This window comes from Bemisia tabaci, chromosome 3 (genome assembly GCF_918797505.1).
Source record: "Bemisia tabaci chromosome 3, PGI_BMITA_v3".
Taxonomy (NCBI): domain Eukaryota; kingdom Metazoa; phylum Arthropoda; class Insecta; order Hemiptera; family Aleyrodidae; genus Bemisia; species Bemisia tabaci.
The window spans coordinates 47,619,381-47,641,253 of NC_092795.1; the positions used below are offsets into that span (position 1 = coordinate 47,619,381).

The window sequence follows — 21,873 nt, forward strand, 5'->3', positions numbered from 1 at the left end:
AGTTTTAATCTCCCATGACGTTTCAGTTTTATCAAAACTTGCTGCGCAAGCTCATGTCTCCAAACAAGTCTTTTAACTTAACAAGTTCAAAATTGACTTTTGACTTTAAAACTTTTTAATCCAAGTTCCGATTTTTACTCGTAGTACACATTTCTCCCCTCTCTATTTTGTGATGAATGATACTTAATTGATTTGTGATGCTTCTGAATGGCTGTCTTGGGGTTTGAGTCCTCAGGAAAGTAACTTTTGTGTCGACATGGCAATAGGTTAGTATTTTTTCGCTCATTTTATATTCTTTTTATCTCAGGCTTACCAAAGGCAGTTAGAAGTCAGTAAAAGCACTTATTTTTAAGTTTGGAAAAGTTGTGGTTCCTTCAGATAACCTCTATCGATGGAGTCACTCTTTACTATGTATCACATCTAAAAGGGGAGCCATATCAGAAAAATTATAAGAAGATTAGCATCCACCTAACCAAGAGGCCCCTTTGCTGTGGCATTAATGACAGCACAGCAGTTATACTTTATGTAAATGAAATATGCATGCAAAATTTTCATGTCGAATATTTCAATTAGAATTAATCGTTTCTTCAAAATGTTTTTGTTTGTATGTATGAAAGGCTACCGAACAGTACTTTACTCTTTTTCCTCTAGCTGGTGGTGGAAAATCCATTTATCTTGAGACGCTGGTACAGTAATGGGACTCATCCTTTGATTAGTTCTGGCTATCCATACCCTCAGATTTTAAGTTACAATACTTATCACAGCTCTACTGTCATCTCAAGTAAGTGAGCTACTCACCAATGTTTTCCAAGGTCAAATAATGCCAATGGAATAGTTATTTGCACAAAATTAAAATTTGCAATTTGACTAATTTTTAATGGAACCTGTGATTTTGGTTAGAATAGCTGATTAACGAAAAATGAGAGTTGTATTTTATAGTATTTTATCATCTCTTATATTTTTCAGTGATATTACCTATTGTACTTCACAGCACTCAACTTTTTATGCAGTCTTTTCAGAAATACATTTTTTGACTTCAAACTTTTTTGCAAACTCATTTAATTGGTACATATTCAGCAATAAATGTGTCTCCGTTAGTCGTTTTTAAAGAATATTTTTTGACTAACTTTTTTTTTTCATTTTTCTAGGTTCAAGAATGCCAGCACTAAGGGACATGCATATCTCTCCCTCATTTGGGAATGTTCCTGCTTTGTCTCAAACTTACACTGGGTAAGAATATTTCATCATACTTTTCCTAAGTCTCATAAAATATCCTCCTATTAATCAGCATTATTTTTTTTTTATGAAATCGTGAGTAATTTTGTAAGAGTCTAATTTTTGACATCAAGCATTACGTGCATTTTTTTCAGTGCATTTTCTTCGAGAAACGTAACCTTTTGTTTTATTCACTGAGGGTGCAATTTATATGTTCAGTACGTTTCTGTAAAGATTTGAATTAGACTGAGTTTTCAAAAGAAACGATTGATTAATTTTGTGTACTACTGTTATTATGAAAAGTAAGTACATTCTACCATAATTAATAGTCAACTAAAGTCACCTCAAGTAAGTCTTAAGCAAAATCCATTGAGCATTAATGAGTATGAAAAATTAAATCTTTAATTTTCTATTTCAGGTGTTGCCCTCGACGCTACGTGGTAGCTTTTCTGAGTTTCTTGGGATTCGCTAATATTTATACTCTCAGAGCCAATCTCAGTGTTGCAATCATAGCCATGACTAACAATCACACTAGAATAGTCGGAAATAAAACGGTAGTATCTGTGAGTAAACTATTTCTTTTTCTCTCTCTATTCTTTTTATTGTAATATTTTACTTTGATTTTAATTTTTAAAGTAAAAAGATTTTTTGAGTGCAGTAATACCTTGAATAGCTAATGAATTGTGGCAGAAGTCCAAACTAAATTCTTAAACTCCAGATAGTAAAAAATGAACAATATGTAACTTACACAGCCACTTGAAATATGTATGGATAAAACGAAAAGAAACTAAGAAAAATCAAAAGAAATAACGTATAAACGATTTTTATCGACAACTGAAGCGCTGGATAAGTGATGAGCTGATAATCGAGGTATTATTATTTTTAATAATGTATTTCATGAAAGGGGTCTTTGATCAAAAAGGAAGTTTTGATTCAGCATCACTTGGATACTTTTTTACAGGCGTTTTTAGATTATTTGCCCTGAGAGTGCCCGCAATGCCGTAACGCAGTTCTTGCTGAATTCTATTTTCTATTGATAATAAAAAGAAGGGTCATGTTAAGTGTGAAAATTGTACCTATTCCCAAAAAATTCACTCAACTGCTCTCCATGAACGTTGTTTCAAAGTTTTTTTCTCAGTTGCAGAATGATGAAGGTTTATGAAATTCAAGGGATGAATTTTTATTTTATCCTTTTTGATGAATAATACATGTAGTTGTGTTTTTCACATTTACTAGTACTGAAACTTATAAAACAAACAAAATAAATGAGATTGAATGTAAGCTTTCCAGCGATCCTTATTATTTTTTCACCTTTGTCATTTACTTATTTAACATATTTTCATCAATATTCTTTTTTCAGCCTCCCGAATTCAATTGGAACATTGAAACACAAGGAATTGTCCTGAGTTCATTTTTCTGGGGATATATTGCAACTCAATTGCCCGGCGGCTACATAGCTGTCAAATTTGGTGGCAAAAGATTGCTGGGTACAGGCGTTGCTGTTACAGCCCTACTCACTATTTTCACTCCGTATTTTGTCAGAAAAAATTTCTATTTTTTGATTGCTGCACGCATTATTGAAGGTATTTTTGAGGTTTGTAACAAATTTTCTTTTTTCCAAAATTCTAGCCCCTTTCCAATGGTAAAGTAAAGAATTCTTTGATTTCCTTGCTCAAAAATAAGCGCTTTTGATCAGAGTCTCACCCTTTCTACGTTTCCCACTAGTTTAATTATTAACTTCTCTTAAAATTAATTATTCAACTATTTTCACATATCTGTCTGCTTGTAAAGCCATGAAAGATTAAAACCTGCAAGGGAAGAAGAGCTATTGTATTTTAAATAGGGTTCTTTAGGATCAGATTATCTCTCCAGAGAAAAAGCGATTTTTCATTACACACAAAATATGATGATCAAAATATCACATCATAACATCATAATCAAGAGCATTCTAACTCACAGCAGTGAAATATGGCTCTTTAGTAGATTGCACCCAAGCTAGAGTCTCAAGAAGAAATTGCGATTCCTTTTCCAAAAAGTGAGCGGCAGAAAGAACGCTGAGCAAAAGCGTGTTCATGAAATCATGACCAAACAGCTTCTCCGGTATGGTCATGTTCAAAGAATGGCAGATGGCAGGGTTGCCTAGCAAGGTTCTGGATTGGGTTCCTCTCACAAGGAATCGTAGGAAACATTTAGCTAAATCATGGATAGAGGGCATTCTATATGAAATTATAAGATGCCATTCGCTACTTGACCTGTGTTAAGATAGGCATGTGTAGCAATTAGGTTTTGCAGAGCGCTTTAAGACGCTGTAAAAAAAGTTTATATTTCTGCATGCTTGCATTTGGAAACTTCAGACCACATCAACAAGTATTTTTAATAATGAATGCTCTATTGGTGTCTTTTTAGATTTTTCTGATCAAATCCATGTCTAACAATTTGAAACAAAATTATGTGATACATTTTTCTGATTTATTATAATAATTTCACTCCTCATAGCATTGTTTGAAATTGTATTCTTTAATATTAAAATATTAACCTAACCAGTTAGTGTGTCATTTTTCATTAGCCCCTCAATTTTGCATTGTTTCAGGGAGTCTCATATCCAGCCACGCATGGACTGTGGAGTCGCTGGGCTCCGCCTGCAGAGCGATCGCGCCTGGTCTCAATATCATTTTCTGGCAGTTATTTTGGAACAGTTATTGTCATGCCTTTGTCTGGTTTCTTATCCGAGTATTTTGACTGGCCATCCATCTTTTACACTTTTGGTATGTGGGACTTTTTTTCTCTTTTTATGCCATGATTATAAAGGGCAAAAATAAGCATTTATTTTATCTCCTGATATTTTGAGAAACGTACAATGTCTGAAATTTTACTTTATACATGATATCTACTGTGCAGAGAAAGTGCAAATACATTAAAAAAACTCAGATTTATATTATGCACTCTGTTTTGGAAACAGCCGTCCATTTTGGCAAGCTTCCAGGGAACGTTTTTCAAGAACTTGGAATTTTGCTCAACTTTTTCAATTGTTTCGAATTGTTTACCAAATGTAGTTGAAATTGCTTTCAACCATTTTTTATGGCAACAGAGTGAAGTATCACAACAGATTTAAACAGAGTAATTGAAAAAACTTCATTAAGAAAAGAATGTTTATTGTACCTCACCAACATAAGAAGAATCTCTGTACATGTGAGTGAAATATATGTAAATGAGAGCAATTCGTTTGAAGAGTGCGAAATCAAAGTATTAATGCTGACCTTTGGCCGTCTCTCAAACAAATTGCGTGGGCTTTGCATTGAAAGCTATTGAAGCCCTGATTAACAATTATTTTTAGTGATTTTTAAGCTGCTTAAGAATCAAAAGAAGGGTATATCTCACGAGTGAGAACTGAATGATCATGTATAGGAAACATTATATATAACGCTGATTCAAGCATTTTTCTGATATTCTTATACCATCTCTTTTTTCATGATGAAGTAATGATATACAGCAAACGCAGGCAATTTAATGTCTCTCGGTATGATTTTTTTTCTTTTTTTTGTCTTTCTGTAAGGTATTTTTCGCAGTAAAATGATGCTCTGTATGCAAAGAAATTAATGAAGAGTAAGCTCTGGCCCTCCTTTCTAAAGGGGGCAATTAAAGAATATTGTTTCTTTTTTGAGCTATTTCAATGTTTCTTTTTCAGTTGCCTCTTTTTATGATTCGCAAAAAATGTAATATGTGGTAAAATGATCCATCAATTAATGTCACCTGATTGAGCAGCAAATGATGCCTCTGGTTTCAATCGTTATTTACAGCTTTGAGACTGTAACTAAAAGTAGTCCACTGGTGTAATAGAAAACATTATTTTACCATATTTTTTTAATCTAAGGAGTTTCTTTCTTTCTTGTTGAAAAAATGTGCAACTAAAAAAGTTTCTATCCTATTTTAGGAATAGCTGCTCTCATTTGGTGTTTAATTTGGTTTGCCTGGGTGTTTGAAACCCCAAGTGAAGACCTTTTCATATCAGATTTGGAGCTGAATTATATCCAAGACTCCATTGGAAATCAAGGACATAGGGTAATTATTCCCATATTACCTTCATAGTTTCCAACTCGTTCTGATGTTTGTTTCATTTAATTGTAATTCTAATGTTTTTGTCCGGTTGTGACTTGATATGATATTCTTGAAATGACCACTTAAGACAAAACACTGCAACAACATCATTGTTTTTTTTCCTCTATGATTAAAGGGAAAAAATTGAGGAAGATCGTGAACTCAATATACATATACATGTACAAGATATCGATGGCCAAAATGTGATACTGGGAATCTCCTTCCATGTGTGTGACGTTGTAGACTTCCTGTCATACTTTATTTTTTCTTTGGATAACTATTCATCATAATTTCTTGAAAACTTCTGTGATTTTTCCTCTGTGTTAGCAGAATATTCTGAATAAATTTCAAGCTATAAAGTTTGTTTATTTTTCTTTGGAAAAATGAAGTAGGCGTAGAAATGTTGAAACACCACAATGGATATAAGTGGTCTCGCACGTTGGCCATCAAATACTAATCATCTGAACACTCTTTCACGAAGATCTATTCTGTTCTTTGTACGATTGTACCTCTCATATGACATTTACGTGCCAAATTTTTTTTTGCAATTCATTTTATCTTATGCCATTGCTTCTATGCTTACAGGCGGGCAGTATGCCGTGGAAAAAGATTCTTACCTCAGCCCCAGTCTGGGCTATAGTGGCCGCTCATTACACAGAAAATTGGGGCTTCTATACAATGCTTACCGAGCTTCCGTCCTACATGGAAGGTAGTAAAGGATCTCAATTATTCAATATTTTATTTCATCCTTCCTCTTTCTTGCTCTCTTTTTAACTGATCAATAAATAACTAGAAATTAAAAGTGAAAATCTTGTTCAATGTTTCATTGGTGATGTACACTGAAACCGTTTTGGTGCAATGTAAAAAAAAAAAAAAATGCTGAGAACATGCCCTCTTTTAATGATGCAATTGCTCCTTTTCTAGCTTCAGTTGGATGCCATGAAGCAAATGTCTTCTACCTATCTGCTTCAAAAGATTTAAAAGAAGCATCTGTTTACTCGCAATCATAAAATGCGGAGATACCATGTCCTTCAAATTTCTCAACGGAGGTAAATGCCTTTTGCTTAATGATATCGAGTTGATAATGTTGACCCTCAATTTTGAAACGATCCTCATTTGTTCTGTTTTGATTGATCTGGAAGCTGTGTTTTAAGTTTTCAGGGAAGCTTCTCATGAATTAAAAACTTAATAAAAAATTTGCAGACCCCTTTCAGGTTGCTCTTATTAGAAAACAATCACCTATCACCCTAAAATTTAATTTTTAATTGTCGCTTTTATGATGAATTCTTTTATGTCTTTCCAGATAGATTCAGTTTTAGTTTGAAGAGTGCAACAATACTAGAAGCACTACCATACCTTGTGGCAGGAACAATTGTCCAAATCGGCGGTTTTGTTGCAGATTGGTTGAGGGGTACAGGATTGATGACCACAACAACAGTGAGCCAATTCTTTTTTATAAACATGCCATATCGCATGGTCTGTTAGTTAACCAACAGATGTGGACCAAAAAATGAAAAAAAAGTTTGGGAAGTAAATATTCAGTCTCCAAATGATAAATAAAGAATAATATAGGCATGTAAAGGTAGGATCAGATGGAGAGGGGAAGTCATGGTTCAGCTGCATTATTCCCCAATGCTGATAGGTACAGTAAGACCTCGATTTATCGGATTTCACGGTACCGGAGGCCGAATCTGTTAAATCGCGGAATCCGCTAAATCCGCGATCCGATAATTCGAGGTCTTACTGTACTTTGATTATAAGAATTCGTTGTTGTTGCTCATCTACTTTCATGGCCGGCAATCTGAATGTTGCAGCAGTACGCTTTCTCAGCACAGAGACCCTTGTTTTCCGACTTTGCATACGCTCTACCCCTTATTCAATTTCTTTCTGTTTTTGGAGAGGAAGACAGTTATTTTTCTTGCTTTGAACTGAGTCAGCATTTCCACAATGTTGAAGAAGCTTGTGAATCATTCACATACTTTCTTTGTTTTCCGATTTTAACTTCTCTGTTAGCATCATTTTTGGTTGAATCTTACAGAAGCTGTAATTTCCACATCATTTTACATAGCAATCAGCTCAAAAAAAAGTGAAAATCTATGAGAGGTAGTCAGGCACATGGTTTGGTTTTTAAATAAAAAAACTAAAAAATTCTAAGCATTAAGACAATTGAAACATAAAATCGTAAACATTTAAAACACAGAAAAAAAATGTAAATTTTAAGTAACTGTTACTGCCAAAGGAAAAGGAACCTTTGTCAAAAAGAGTAAAAATTAAGTTATTGATACCAAAGCGTACAAATCAAAACCCGTTGTTCTTCAAACATTATTTAACGAAAAACGCCAAAAATGTCAACCACAACAGGAAATTAAATAGAACAGTTCAGACTAGCAATTAGAAATTATAGCACCTAGGTAAAGTGCGTCAAAAGTGAAACTCTAATTTCCCATGTTCAGAGCACAAATTTGGCAGATTACAGTGCAATTTTATGCTCTCTAATGGCACAAAAATGAAGTAAACAGCTTGCAACTAATATTTTAGGACACTAGGAAAAATTATCCAGCAACCCCTTATAAACTTGATTTTTTTACGAGAATTGACAAAATTTGTTCCACTGAAAAGTTGACTTCGTGATCAGGGTACCTCCTCCTTAAAGACATTGAATCACACAGACAGTGCATCTGGCTTGGTTTTGCACAGGCAAAGTGTGACAAGTTTCTCGGATCACCATGATGGCCAAGAGGGGAGGGGGAGAGAGCATGTGTCTCAAGCACTCAAAGAGACTGCAGAGAAGCAATAGAGAATCCATTAGCTCGGTTTTTCGCTAAAGTCTACAACCGAATCCCAAAGAGTCACTTTTCCGAACTAATTACCAGCAGAGATAAAAGCCTCACAGTCTGACAATAATTCACCAGGGCCGCCACTGCGCATGCGCAGGTGCGGTTTGGGACACACGAACTCATCGGTGTGGGTCGGTGCGAATATTTATCGACATGTGAATTTTTAAAAGTTGTCACGCTTTCTGTAACACAGGATGCATGGTCTACGTGATTCAATGTCTTTGCTCCTCCCGTGAGAGTTACAATTAAAAACAAAAAAAACAAAACAAAACTGTTGAACATCAAATATATACTTAGGCAGATTTACCACAATGCTTTTAGTATTGACTTTTATCAGCTTCTTTTTTTGTACTGTCAGTTTTCCTCTTTTGAATACCGAACTTCTTTGTTACATTAGGTACGAAAATCATTTATCGTATGGGGTTTCCTTGGCCAGGCCTGTTTTCTTACAAGTGCAGCGCATTCAGACAACCCAATCTCATTCATCGCCAGAATAAGTTGTGGTGTTGCGTGTGCCAAGATAGCTTGGACAGGAATTGGGTAAGATTATAAGAAATGCGTTTCAAGATTATAATGTATTACAAATGCTTTCAGTTTTTGGATTAAACATTTAAAGTCAATGCTAAAGAACTGTCCCCATAAATTATGTTCTCTTTTTTCCGTCTTATTTGTAATTTTATCTTCGTGGTCATTTTCTCTGAGATATTATTTTTTTTCACACTGATATTACAGGTCAAACACATCATCATTTGTTAACATATTTGACATTTAAAACTGGCTGAGCCCCTGTGATCAGAAGGAAAATGTAGGTGTCAATGAAACTAAAATTACACCTTCACTTTTTTTTAATCCAATGCATCATTTTGAAATCCTTAAATATTGTTCTAACCACAAGTATTTGAATTATTTGATTTCACTTTTGGCGAGGGACAAACACAAGGAAATTGGTAAACCAGCCTAAAAACGAATACCAAAATGCCTGGGGCATTTCAGGGTGGTATTAACCCTCTTGTCAACCAGGAAACAAAAGGTTACATATAAAATTAACAAAAATAAAAAACCCAGATCCCCAGTAACTGGAAGCTTCTTACTTATTGCTTTATGTTTCTTGGATGGCAAGGGTATTGAAACCACCCCAAAACATGTTTGTCATTGTTTATCCATTTCTTTTTATTTCTACCCAAGATAGTCGGAAGACAACTATTACTCTATAAGCAATTTTTCTTTTAATTTTAATTGAGAAGTCTTTAATTCACATCAAAATCTTAATGGAATCACCGACTTAGGCTTAATATTCAATTTGCTAAAATGTTCTGCTCTGTAAGTGATTGAGGTGCTCTTGTTATGTCTAGAGTGAATCATCTGGACATAGCTCCACCCTATGCTGGTGTGCTCATGGGTATCTCTAACACAATAGGAACTCTTGCTGGAATTATCACGCCTTCTCTCTCAGGATATCTTGTCCACAGTGATCATGTAAGTGCGCCTCCAGGCAAACTAATTTTATTTCCTCAAAGACGAATTACATCGCCACAAAAATGTCTTATTTAAGGACCACGACCTTTGATCAACTAAATTTTTTTTTTTTTGTTCATGTATCTGACTGAAGCCAGTTCTCTAACTGAAAACAGAAAAACATACTTTCTTTAAATTTAGTATCATGTCTATCTAAAAACATTTTTTAAATATCCTTCTAAAAAAATATCTTAAACTATGGTTTTCAGAAGAGAGTTCAGGAAAAGCTATTCGAAAGTTGCTCAGCTTACTTATCAAGTATTTATCTCAAGATTTGATGTTTAATTATCTTAGATGAGGAATTTTTCATTTTGACTTTATATTTTGTATTACTTTGTATTTTAGTCAATAATGGGGTGGCGTAAAGTATTTTACATCTCTGCTGGAACACATGTTGTGGGTGCTGTCATTTATTACTGCTTGGGCTCAGGAAAAATTCAGCCGTGGGCATTAGAGGAGCCGTGCATAGAGGATGTTGATGAAGAGGACGCATATGTAAACAACGATGAATCTACTCACTTAGTCCAAACAGAGATACGATAAGTGTCTGTTAGTGACATTCTTATTTCTCAATCTTTGAATTTAATTTCATTACTTATTTGAACCAAATGTTTTTTCTTTAATAGTTAGTCATACTGCATTTATGGAGTACTAACCAAGTATCCAATTTTTTTTTCTACCGAACTTAGGTTAAAAATCTGTAAATAAAGTTTAATTTTTGAATATCTCCAAAAGGACTCAGAATTGTCAAAATGTGCTGCCTTGTCTTGCTCAGCCTCCAAAAAAGACAAACATGTTCCCTTGATAGTTTCATTAAAAAAGTCTTGAAGTTGGCTGCGTGTATTCTGCATGAAGTAAACATACGTTTAAATACAATTTTTGAAGGATGATGTTGCTGTCTTCTCACCAGTAAACAATGTCTCTTTATTAAATGCTCTCTTTTTCCATTGATCATTTTTCACGCTGAAATGGGTTTTATAGTTCACCAGACAAAAATCTATCACTTTGTCCATCATTTCGGCAGTTTGGTATATCCAAGTACTTTTCCAAAAAAAACTTACTTTCCCCAAAAAATTTAAAAATTCTGAATTTTGTGCTGTATTCAATTGGAGGTATTGCTGAAAGTAAACAATATTGTTATTTTTCTAAACTTCAGAATCATCGCAATGGTCATCAGAATTTATAATAGAAAAATGAGAAACAGATATCAATTTTCCTATGTCCATTAGATTTATTAAAAAATTATCAATGGAATGAAGTCAATTTAATTTGCTCCTTATTTAAAGATACAAATTAAAGAACAAAAAATTTTCGAAAATATCAATTTTTTCTAATTTCAAAAGTCTCCTCATCAATTTTGCATTTTATAATCTTTTTTTAAAAAAGCGTCTAATTGATTGGTTTTCATCGACACGTGAAGGCAGAGCTCTTGATCAATTTGTGATGCTGGTGGGAGCTGGGATGAAAATAACACACCTATCGATAGTGCCTGTTGACCTACAAGGGAGGAGCAAGAAGTGAGGAGGAATTCCTGCACTTTGCCACAGTCCAAGTCTCATGGCGTCAGTGATTGATTGCTGGCATGTTGACAAAGCCCACTGACATGAAGAAAAGACTGAATCCTCTCTTCATTCCCTCCCTTCTCCCACCACTCTGACATTGATACCACTTTCCAACCTTTTCTTTTACTCGTAATGACTATCCTTCCTGAAAACATTTTCCCTCTGGAAAGCAGCATCTCCAGGTAATAGTTTTTCTTGTCTTTTTTTCTTCCCCTCTCCTCTCCCACCCAGAGTGTTGGAGGAATTCCCAAATGAATTTTCCCTCCATACCAATGTGCAATTACTTTTGTGTCTTAACAACTTTCAGCTTAATTATTTTGCAATACTGAAGATAGATTTTTTGGAAAGAGGGAGTCTCAAAGGCAAAATCTTCTCTAGATTTTAAATGAGTTGCATGCATAAAGAATGACTAGGTTTTATTTTAATAGTAAATTTAATCTTCAGTTTTCAACCACAATCTTTTGGCTAATGAAAGACAAATTTACGTTTTAATCAAATTATTTAGTAAATCGGAGTTAAATTAATTACCAAATGTATTATTTTTAACATTCTCCGTACAATCCTCAATGTTCGTAAGATTTCTAAAGATAGACTAAAATTATTGAAAATTATCTTGACATTTTCATATTTCTTAAACTTTTTCAATAGTCTCTTACCAGTTGTCAAAAATCAAAGTCAAATCATTCCTTGTTTTAAATTTTAACACTTTAAAATTTTAGCTTTCGCTTAAGATGAAGAGAGAAGGCACAGTGGAGGTTTTATCAAAGCCTTTTTAAATATATGTAAAATAAATAATATTAAGAAAAATAAATAAATGAATAAAGTATTTAATGTATGTATGAATAGTTGGTTGACGAGGAGGTAGATTCTTTTATGTGGAAGCAATTTTTGTGAACCTGTCACTAACCTTTCATTTTTTCGGAGAACAGTTTCTGAAAAGTATAAGGTGGCAGTCACAGGCACTCATTTTGAAGCCAAAGGCTGGCTTAATTACTCAAACAAAACAGAGCAGTTTAATTATAGCTTGCAGTGCCGGCATGTTTTCGTGTCTGCTAGTGACAAATAATTTAAATTGTGAATTAAAATGAGGCCAGTAGACTCAACATAGGAATTAAGGAAGATGCTATCTCACTCTCCCATGTGCCCTTCCTTCCTTTACTCATTAGCTGTCAATACTTTATTGTACCCAATCAGGTCTTTTGCTCCTTAGACTCGTGACCCATTGTAGTATTCTTCCAAATATAGTGAGTCTTTCCACTTTTTGTTAGGCTTGTGACTCATTTTAACCCATTCTCGCTTCCTTGTTGATGTGCTGCTGTGCCTCATTTTAAGTAGGCCACCCAATCTCTCCTCTTTTTACAGTTTTTCCTTCAAAAATATTTTATGTATCTGTTTCGTGGTGTTTTATTGAATCATTTTTAGTCAAACGAAAAGTGACAAATTAAACTCAAAACATAAATATTCTTTTCAACTTTTAATTTTTCACAAATCAAATGTAACTACCAAATACCCTATCAAATCTGAGGTTTCTTTTCACAAAATTGTGTGGTTTTCATGGTGCTCTTAAAAGTTATTTGAATTTAAATCAATTTTATCTTCATATTAATACAGCCTTCCTTGCAAGTGCAGTAAAACACATCATGATTACTTATCAAAAGAAGTTGCGTTTGCTAAAATTTGTGAAGTTCGGTTTCAATGGCTCAGTCTAGTGGGTGTTTTAAACTAATGTACCAGACAATTGCAATTTGATAATTTTTTTTTTTAAATAAGTTCATTCAAGTCTACACCAAATAAGTTTACACACTCTTAAAGTGCGATAGAATATCTGCCATCCTGGTTCTTGTCTTCACTTTCAATACTCAACCACGGCCAGCTGACCATCTGTCACGCATAAAAGCGCAAAAACTTGGATGGCTTAGATTTTTATTGTCAGAACCATTTACTGAAGTATTCTTTGACCATTAAATGAACAAAAACAACAACATTAGCTTGGTTTTTTTTCCAGCCCTCTTTTTTCAAAGTTTTAGTTCTTTTTAAACGCAGTGAAAAGAATTCATCATTGATTCTTGTTTCATTTTTTTGTGTAGTTCGCAAAAATTGGATTACTGTGAATGTTCTCTTGATTCCATAATTTGCATCTAACCTATTGGAGGGATGGAGGAACTAATTCTAACTCGGGACAGTCCAAATGACCCTTGGGGTTTCCGCCTCACCGGTGGAAAAAATTTCGGCACACCTCTCACAGTAGTTAAGGTAAGGTTTTTTACACATAATGAGATACAATTCCTAATTACAATTCGGAAATTAATGAGAGATCGTATTCACATAATTGGAACACGAGAGGATTCCAGGAATGTAGGTCAAAAATCTAAAAATACCTTTCTAAATAATAAAGAGGTCAATAATATTTCTAATTTTTGTCGGAGATCTTTCTCAAAGAAAATCAAAAACTTTTTAAAAATATGTTTTAAGTATCCATCTCCTTAAGACTGCCTCAAATTTAGTAGAATTTTTGAATTACGATCACCAAAAATTACAAGTTTTCATATAGGGTTGTCAGACTCAAGAAACTCAAACCACCTCCGTTTACGAATAGAAGAAAATTTTCTAATGCTCACCGAAGACAGGACCTATCTTTTTGTCAGTGAGATCTGATGCAGTAGTCTCTGAAATCTTAATTTTGTTTTCTGAGAGCTTCTAAGCTTTCTGAAGTTTTTGGTGAAGAATTGGTGATTTTGTTGCAATATTTTTACAATTATCAGCAATATTTGGTAACAGTTGGTTTGCTGAGTAACTTCATGCAATACTGTCTCACACTAAAACATTGTGAAAGCTATGCGCCATTTAAGGAAAGTTTTTTTTTTAAGATAAATTCATGACATAACCATCTAATGAACAGGTGACTGGTGGTGGCATCGCAGAGTCTGCTGGAGTCCAAGTTGGAGACATGGTCATGGGAATCAACAACGAAGAGACAGCCTCATTCTCCCACTCAGATGCCCAGAAAGCCATCATTAATGCTGGGGATCATCTAATCCTAACGATATTGAGGTATTTGATTTTTCAACCTACCTATCTCTTTTTTCCATCTCACAATTTGAATGTATTTGAGGGACTTGAAGTGCAAATACCAAATTTTAAAAAAGGATGGCGTACACTGAAGCTAGGGTGCCTGAATACCATGAAAATTATCAAATGTAATAAGTAATATCAAAGTATTTATCTATCTTTCAAACTTTACCTCACTTTCCAGACCTAAACAGCCAGAGCCTTTTCTTCAGTTGGAAGCATTCAAATAAAAAGGAACTATATGCATTCCGACATGAGTCCTGAAATCCAAAAGAATGCTTGTATGACAAGGCTCATGTCACAATAGACATAGTTTCTTTTGATTTCAATGCGTCTAGTTTTCTGTATCACTCAGGTTTTAACAATACACAGAAGTAATGCTTGAAGTGTGAGTGCAGCAGCCAGAATCTCTCTGCTGGGCAGTGCATTTGGCCATTTTTATAGTATACCGGTACTCCGGTTAAAAAGTGCTGTTTTCTTTGAAGAATTGTATACTTTAATTTTTTAGGATTAAACATTTGACACCAAACATTTAAACAACAACGCTTGCATGAGCAGAAAAATTAAAATTTGGATTTTACAAACGAAAGGGCAAGAGTGCTAAATTTTGAAATCAACAGCTGACTCAAAATAGAGTTACAGAGGAGTATGAATGCTCAGAGGGATGTTATCAAATTTTTAACGATTGTCCATGATAGAAAAATCTCTTGTGGACAACAATCAGATAATCAGTTCGCCTGATGTTTGAGGTTAATGTAGGAAATGATCTTTAGTGTAATCCCACCTTTTTGAAGTGGCTGTTTTTCTGTAAAGCGGAATGAAACTTGGGGTCGGAATTTAGGAATCCAGTCCCTAATCCTCATTACTTTAGAACTTAGTCTTAGGAGTACAACATAAACCATGAATTAGACAAGAAGATCAGAATACCATTATTGTGGATCTGTCTGATTTTGTATCTTTGCCTTTAAGCTTTTACCAAAACTTCGATTTGTTTTGCAGGGGAAGTCCTGTGGAATTACCCGTAACTCCTTTACGATGCAGGGTAAGCAAATTTCTGCTCTTTTAATAGTCTTTTTCTCTCCTCAGCATTCCCTCATTTGATATTTATTGGTTAGAAAAAATTTACCATCTTTTCTTCAATTTCAGAATTGAAATTGCATGCTAATTTTGATTGCTTTCAATTATATTCTGACGTATACTTAGACCCTCATTGAAAACTGAGAAAGGAAATGTCTACTGTCTGGGGTGCACTCCAGTTTTTGTTTACGCTATTAATTCTATCCATAAATATAGATTCATGTACAAAAATCTTTTACACATCAACGAGGAAGTACAGAATTTTAACAAACTAATTGGACGTATTTCTATTAAACGGAACTAAGCGCCAATTTGAGTTCCTTTTGAGGAATTTAGAATCCCGGATAGCGCCTTCTGTCAAACGGACCTAAGCGCCATGAAAAAGGATTGCGAGTAAAGGACGGAATAAGCCGGACGCCCAATTCCGCCGCCAATCCAAGCCCCCCTCTACCCTCCTCACCCTATGGCGCTTAAGTCCGTTTGATAGAAATACGTTCAATTATAACTGAATTTTCATCGGTTACAGACTCCTGTTTCCAGGCCAGATTCTACAATAACAGTAACTCTGGATCACGTAGAGAACCTGCTTGATCCAAACATTGTTCCAAGCGATGCAGATGTTGTCATAGTCAAAAACTCTGTTGCGAATCGAGATGCTCCTGTTGATATTCCCTACCCCGAAGCTCCAAGTAAGCATCAGTCCGGCTCAATATCTTTATTTCTCCTGCAAGGTCTTCATTTCCAGAATGAATTTAAAAAAAACTACTCTAAGAACATGTAAACTCATGATATACGAGTATATCATTTTTCTAAAAGGCTCAATCTCCATTTGATACGCTAACGACAGGCTGTATCAATAGCTGCGACAAGTGCTACTAAGCAAGGACATATCGACGGTGTGAGTCGGCAATCACATAACTCGTTTGCGGTGTCTGAAAATCTCTGTCCTATGTTATTTTTTTAAATGAGAACAAACTGACATCATTCCTTGAAATTTTTGCAGAATTTTCTTTGCACAGAGAAGAAAAATCACAACTGTTTTAAAGAATTGACGTTGAGTAGTTTTCCGTTTAAAAAATAAAATATGACAGAAAGTCTGCGAAGTCGCAAACCGAGTTATGTGATTGCCGATTTAAACCGTCGATATAGCCATGCCCCTACCAAGTTGGACTGCGTTCTTTCAATCTCGACTCATAGGTGACGCTAGCAATTGCGAATAATATGAGTATGGGTCACCCACGATTTAATCCTAACATAGTCGAACAATGTAGACTGACTACTACTATGTCCCTCCCACATCTTGTTGCCTCAAAGGTACACCAACATGGCATTGGAGTGGCATGGTCATCTGCCGCTATGATGACAAATTTTTAGATCTCCGTAAAAACTTGTTATCACATGAAAACGGCATGAGACCGGGGACTTCGGTGCTGCCACCAGTAGGCTTTGACTGCTATACTACTGAGGCTGACTCGAATAATAGTTCAAAATAATGTAGTTGCCATTTTTTTAAATTTTGAGGTAAATTTGCTAGCGTGTGTTTTGACTTGCTCCAAACATAGACAAAGATAGAGCCAAATCAGATGGTGTTGTACAAAAATCAAACTACAACAGGCTCTAAGTTGATTTTAAATTTTTTAGCCCCAATAGAGGGCATGTACAGATAAGTGTTTTTAAATTATCTTATGAGTTGTTTTTCCTGTTTGTTTTCATATTGATCAGAGCAAACCACTGAACCTTCCGAAGAAGAAATCGCCGAGTTGATGTTGGAAAATGCTGAAGTTATTGATGATTATAATGTCATAGGGTATGATTTTTCCTAAAATATTCTAGAAAAAGAATGCCTTGATTTTTCCTGGTTTTTTGTTCATTTTTTGATAGGTGCTGGAGCCAGTTATTGAGACCTTTTTATTTGTCAATTTTTGAATTCAAAAGAGGTCCTGAATTCTATTTGTGATTTATTTCTCTATCTTTTAACATTTAAAAAGCAAATGGCATAACGCTCTCCTTGACATCCAGAGCGTCACATATTATCGGAACTAATGTACAGAAAGAATAAAACTTTTTCTTGGAAAAATGATGTGGCCGTCAAATATATTTCAAATCTACCGCAAAAAGATGCAGACTTCTGTTGAATCCATAAAAAGTTTAAAAAAACAAATTGTGACAAAGTCCTGAAAAAACTCAGAATGTTTTTGACTTTTTCATAAAAGACTCATATCAGAATTTCTTGAACTAGACCCGCAGCGTAATTTGCTCTGAAGTTTGCAAGTTGAGTTTTCCATATAGTTATCTAAGTACTCATTTAGTGGTCTCTGTACTTTTTAATATCTTTTTTTCTTATTATCTTTATTTTACAATTGACATCAGTGGATGGAATTTAATGTTATCATAGACTGTATATTACTGCTCCAATATACCACTTGTTGTTTCCTTCGTTATTATCGGATCCTGCTGGAGCATAATGATCAACGTCATTGCTGATATTTATTGAATACTTACTATATCTGTGGATAATTTTCACCATTTTTCTTTTCCAGGGTCAATTTTCAGCGTTTTGTTCCGAAATGTGATTTCATCAAGAATTCCTTAGTTTTTCAGGTAATATTTCTTTTTTTTCAGGTAATATTTGTTCTTAGTTTTACTTTGCAGCTGAAAGTCTGTAAGAATTGTCATGAACTTGCAGCTGCAAAACCCAATTATTTCCTCAGATTTTGTTTTTACCCACCATTTTCTTGAAAAAGCGTGGAAAATCTTCGAAAAATAACTATGAACTCATTCTCGAAGGAAAATTACTTAACTGCTCAAGGAACAAAGAGGTTGATGACAAAAAATGGAGGTCACATTCGGATTAAATAGCTCTAAATATATAAGAATCATTAAGACATGGGTCCAAAATATTTGAAAAAGAAAAATTGCATGCATGACAAAAATACGTAATATTTGCTCTTTTTCCCTGGAAAAAGTGGCTGTTCCAAAAGACTGAGAAGTGGTTCAGCCAATTCTGGACTCAGCATCTCAAAATACATCAGATGAGACCTATCTTGTGCCAGCAAAAAATGTTACCTACATTTTGCAGGGTGTAAAAATTGAGAAAAAATCAAAGCTGCCCTTTTTCCAAACAAAATTGGTTTTTCTAGAAAATTAAAGGGTGATGGAAAAAACCAAAGTCATTTGCAAATTTAGCTCCCCAAAATACACTTTGGTTTTTTTATCCCGTCCCGGAGACAGATTTGTTGTTTTTTGTTGCACTATGTGTTCTGGTTAAATTAAGCATCTGGAGCGTACCAATTTTATAATGAGCTGTACAGTCTAACAGCTGAATCATTGGGTCTCGTTTACACAAGCGCAGTTCGCGTAACTTTGAGCAAACTTGTTCCAGGAACTTTTCATAACTCAGCTATAATTTATTCTGTAAAACTTCAGTTTGTTGAACTAATTTGTCCAAAAGTTCCGCAAACTGCGCTCGTGTGGACAAGGTATAATAATGAAGTTGAATTTTCTTTGTTAATTGAATTTTTTTTTTTTATAATTTATTTTCAAGTTTATAATAAAAAGGTTCGGGTCCTTTCCAAAACCGATTCTGCTCAGATTCATGACAAGAACATGTTTTTTTTCCATCCAACTTATCTCAGTTTAATTTATTTGATTAGGGTAGCTTTCAGTATCGGAGGTTCAAGAGTTAATTTTTACTGCAAGTTCCTGACTTTTTCATGTGTTTAAATGGTTTTTTTTTTTCCTTCCTTCTCAGGCTCTTCAAGATGAAGCAATCCGTAAAGAGAAGTCTGAAGAAGAAATATTGAGCAAATGTCCAGACAAACGATTCTCAACCTTTCTTGTTCAGCCTAATCGACCAAAACCTGTTGTCAAAATTCTATTAAAAGATGACAAGAAAGACAATTCCAAGGTAATGTCCCAATTTCTAGCAAAAGGGCAAAATAGAAAATAAAAAAAATGAACATATGCAGTAAAACATGCAAAACTTTTAATAAAAAATCCAATAAATTTTAATATCTTCCTATCTGTAGCTATTTCCTCAAAATTTTAGGCCCTAAAGCTCCAATTACAAGTTTGTTATTGGGCAAAAGAATTACGTCATAAGTGAGGAAAAAACTATGTTTTACTTCATAAACACTTATGAATTTGCCCTGCTCTTTGGCGGAAATTGCTCAATGAACTGAAACCAGTCACCTTAACAAGCTAGTTTTAGCTCATTTCAAACGAATGTAGCGAAATAAAAATCTTTTGGCTGCACTAGCGCACTCTTAGAGTTGGTTAATGCAGTTTGACTAAAGTTCACTTAGATGGAAAAAGCATTGTATGACAAACCTGGCGGTAAAAAGTATGGTAAGAACGCCTTTCTTTGATTTCAATCGGAAAATCTTTTTACCCACATTTCTCAAAACCTACCTGCTACAGATACAGCAAGCATCAAATTTTTTAGTAGTTACCACTAGGCTCACACATACACAGTGAGTACACAAGGTCCGCAAAACAGTTGGGACAGAATAAACTCAAAACGCTTGATCTTTGTCTTTTTGATTCAGAAATAAAGAAATTGAAATATGACAAGTAATAAATACTCAAGGTGATACGATGGACGCCATATTTTGTGTCAGAACGGCATGCGATATATTGCATCAATTGGTCCCATTTTTTCAGCTACTCGTCATTTTTCTCCAATTTTGAGATCACAATTCTGTTGTCAGAAGACTAAAGCACTCACCAATTTTAACAAAGAAATTTAATGTACTAAAGGCGTGGTTTTTTTAGAGAGAAAATATCGCATTCGATACTGATATCGAAACTGCACTCGAATGCGATGTTTTCTCTCTAAAAAAACCACGCTTTTATTACGTTAAATTTCTTTGTTATAATTGGTGAGTACTTTAGTCTCCTGAAAACAGAATTGCGATCTCAAAATTGGAGAAAAATGACGAGTAGCTGAAAAAATGGAACCAATTGATGCGATATATCACATGCTGTTCTGACACAAAATATGGCGTCCATCGAATCACCTTAAGTCTGAATTTCGTAAAAATGAGGAATTCTGATCTTTGCCTCTGAGTTTTGCTGAGCCTAATTTTTTAAAGAGAAACATTTCTCTATCTTATATTTTTTGTGTTTTAGAATAAAGGTAGCATCGAAAAAGAGGAGCTCATCAATGAAAAAGATTCGAATGAAGAAAAGCAATTAGAAGAGGAAAATGGCAATAAGACTGATTCGCAGCCGATTGGAGAACCTGAAAAAGCCTCTGAAACTGAAGTGTCACAAACCTCTGGGGATTTACATGGACTAAATACTAATGAAGAGATTCTTGACAAAGACTCTACACAAGTCACGGAGGAATTAGTCTCTGCGTTGGAGAACATAATAGATGGGAACGTCAAAGATGAAGACTCAGATACCGCTCAAGAAAAGGTAGGATGTGATGAGCAGCATACTTGTAGGGTTTCAGATGGTGCAAATTATGAAATGTTCAAAAATCTTGCTTAGTTAGGACAGAAGGAATCTAAATGAGTGGATAAATTGTTGAATAAACTGCAATTTGATAGCCTTGATGCTGAAAAAAACAACATCAGAGAAAAATCTTTGCCATGTTAGAGGTTTCGATCAACATATTGATCTGCATGCAAGCTCTCCCAGTTTATCTCATGAGGACATCGCACTATTTCCTTCAGCTCTCTAAAGAAATTTAAAGGCGAAAGTTTGGATGAAAATGGTCATCTCTTAGCATTTCTTGGGTGATCCTAATGCACCAATTGTAGCATTGATCTATTATATCAGAAGCGCCAGGAGAACGATTGTTTTTTGCCGCTAGTCCCTAACGTCACATGTGATGATAAATGCAGATCTAAGCAATTTTAAGTTGTCATTTATTATTTTTGTTGATCCAGTCAAATATGTCAAGTCCTTGAAGATAATTTTTTGTTTCTTCTTTTTGTCACTCAGCAGAGAGAAAAGGAGATAGCCGAAAAGCAAGCTCAATTAAATACCGCCACTTCAGAGTTATCAGAATTCGACAAGCAGCTGGCGCAAATTCAAAAACAGTTGGCTAGCATCTCAATTCTGCCCACAGAAATCCAGTCACATTTGAACCAAGTTCAGGAGCAAATCAACAAATTGCTGGAACTTAAAAATAAAACTGCTGAACAAAATGTGGTAAGTCAAAATGCTGAAATTCTATTGATCTCAACTACCGTATATCATCAAAAGTGTTTAAAATGAAGCGTCACTAGTTGTGAAATTGTTAATATATGTGTTATATTAATAATTTGAGAATTAGTATGAAACCAGTATTTTTGTGTTGGTTTTTGGTTACCTTGATTTTAATTTATTTCTAATATTGACATGCCTTAAAAATCTAGTATTTACGATTTTGTTCTTTCTCTATTGAACAAATTCGTGGTTTTCTCGTTATTCGTGACTCCAAGCATGCCCTGGTAACAATTGTGAAGTTTTGAAGGATTAAAGTTTTCTCAATTGAATAATTTATTTTGAAA

General features: G+C 34.5%; 2 protein-coding genes across 7 annotated transcripts in view; both read left to right on the plus strand.

Moving 5' to 3' along the window:
* On the plus strand, positions 1-11,748 carry LOC109030618 (vesicular glutamate transporter 1). The gene is made up of 12 exons (XM_019041676.2): positions 1-266; positions 652-781; positions 1,149-1,230; positions 1,634-1,778; positions 2,576-2,809; positions 3,806-3,980; positions 5,147-5,274; positions 5,896-6,019; positions 6,614-6,747; positions 8,545-8,687; positions 9,500-9,623; positions 10,008-11,748. Exons 3-12 carry the CDS (start codon positions 1,157-1,159, stop codon positions 10,203-10,205), a joined length of 1,479 nt encoding a protein of 492 aa, XP_018897221.2. The 5' UTR covers positions 1-266; positions 652-781; positions 1,149-1,156; the 3' UTR covers positions 10,206-11,748.
* Positions 11,266-21,873, plus strand: part of LOC109030616 (uncharacterized) — an 18,918-nt gene continuing 8,310 nt past the window's right edge. For 2 of the 6 annotated variants that reach the window (XM_019041667.2, XM_019041673.2), the window contains exons 1-10: positions 11,266-11,406; positions 13,312-13,477; positions 14,124-14,275; positions 15,293-15,335; positions 15,897-16,059; positions 17,093-17,177; positions 17,911-17,971; positions 19,122-19,277; positions 20,501-20,791; positions 21,323-21,532. In XM_019041667.2, coding sequence (XP_018897212.2) covers positions 13,379-13,477; positions 14,124-14,275; positions 15,293-15,335; positions 15,897-16,059; positions 17,093-17,177; positions 17,911-17,971; positions 19,122-19,277; positions 20,501-20,791; positions 21,323-21,532 — 1,260 coding nt within the window. In that variant the 5' untranslated portion in view covers positions 11,266-11,406; positions 13,312-13,378. Of the gene's footprint in view, positions 11,407-11,888; positions 12,556-12,586; positions 12,720-13,311; positions 13,478-14,123; positions 14,276-15,292; positions 15,336-15,896; positions 16,060-17,092; positions 17,178-17,910; positions 17,972-19,121; positions 19,278-20,500; positions 20,792-21,322; positions 21,533-21,873 lie in introns of those variants that run through there. The other 4 variants (XM_019041672.2, XM_019041669.2, XM_019041668.2 and 1 more) reach the window with 4 other exon arrangements.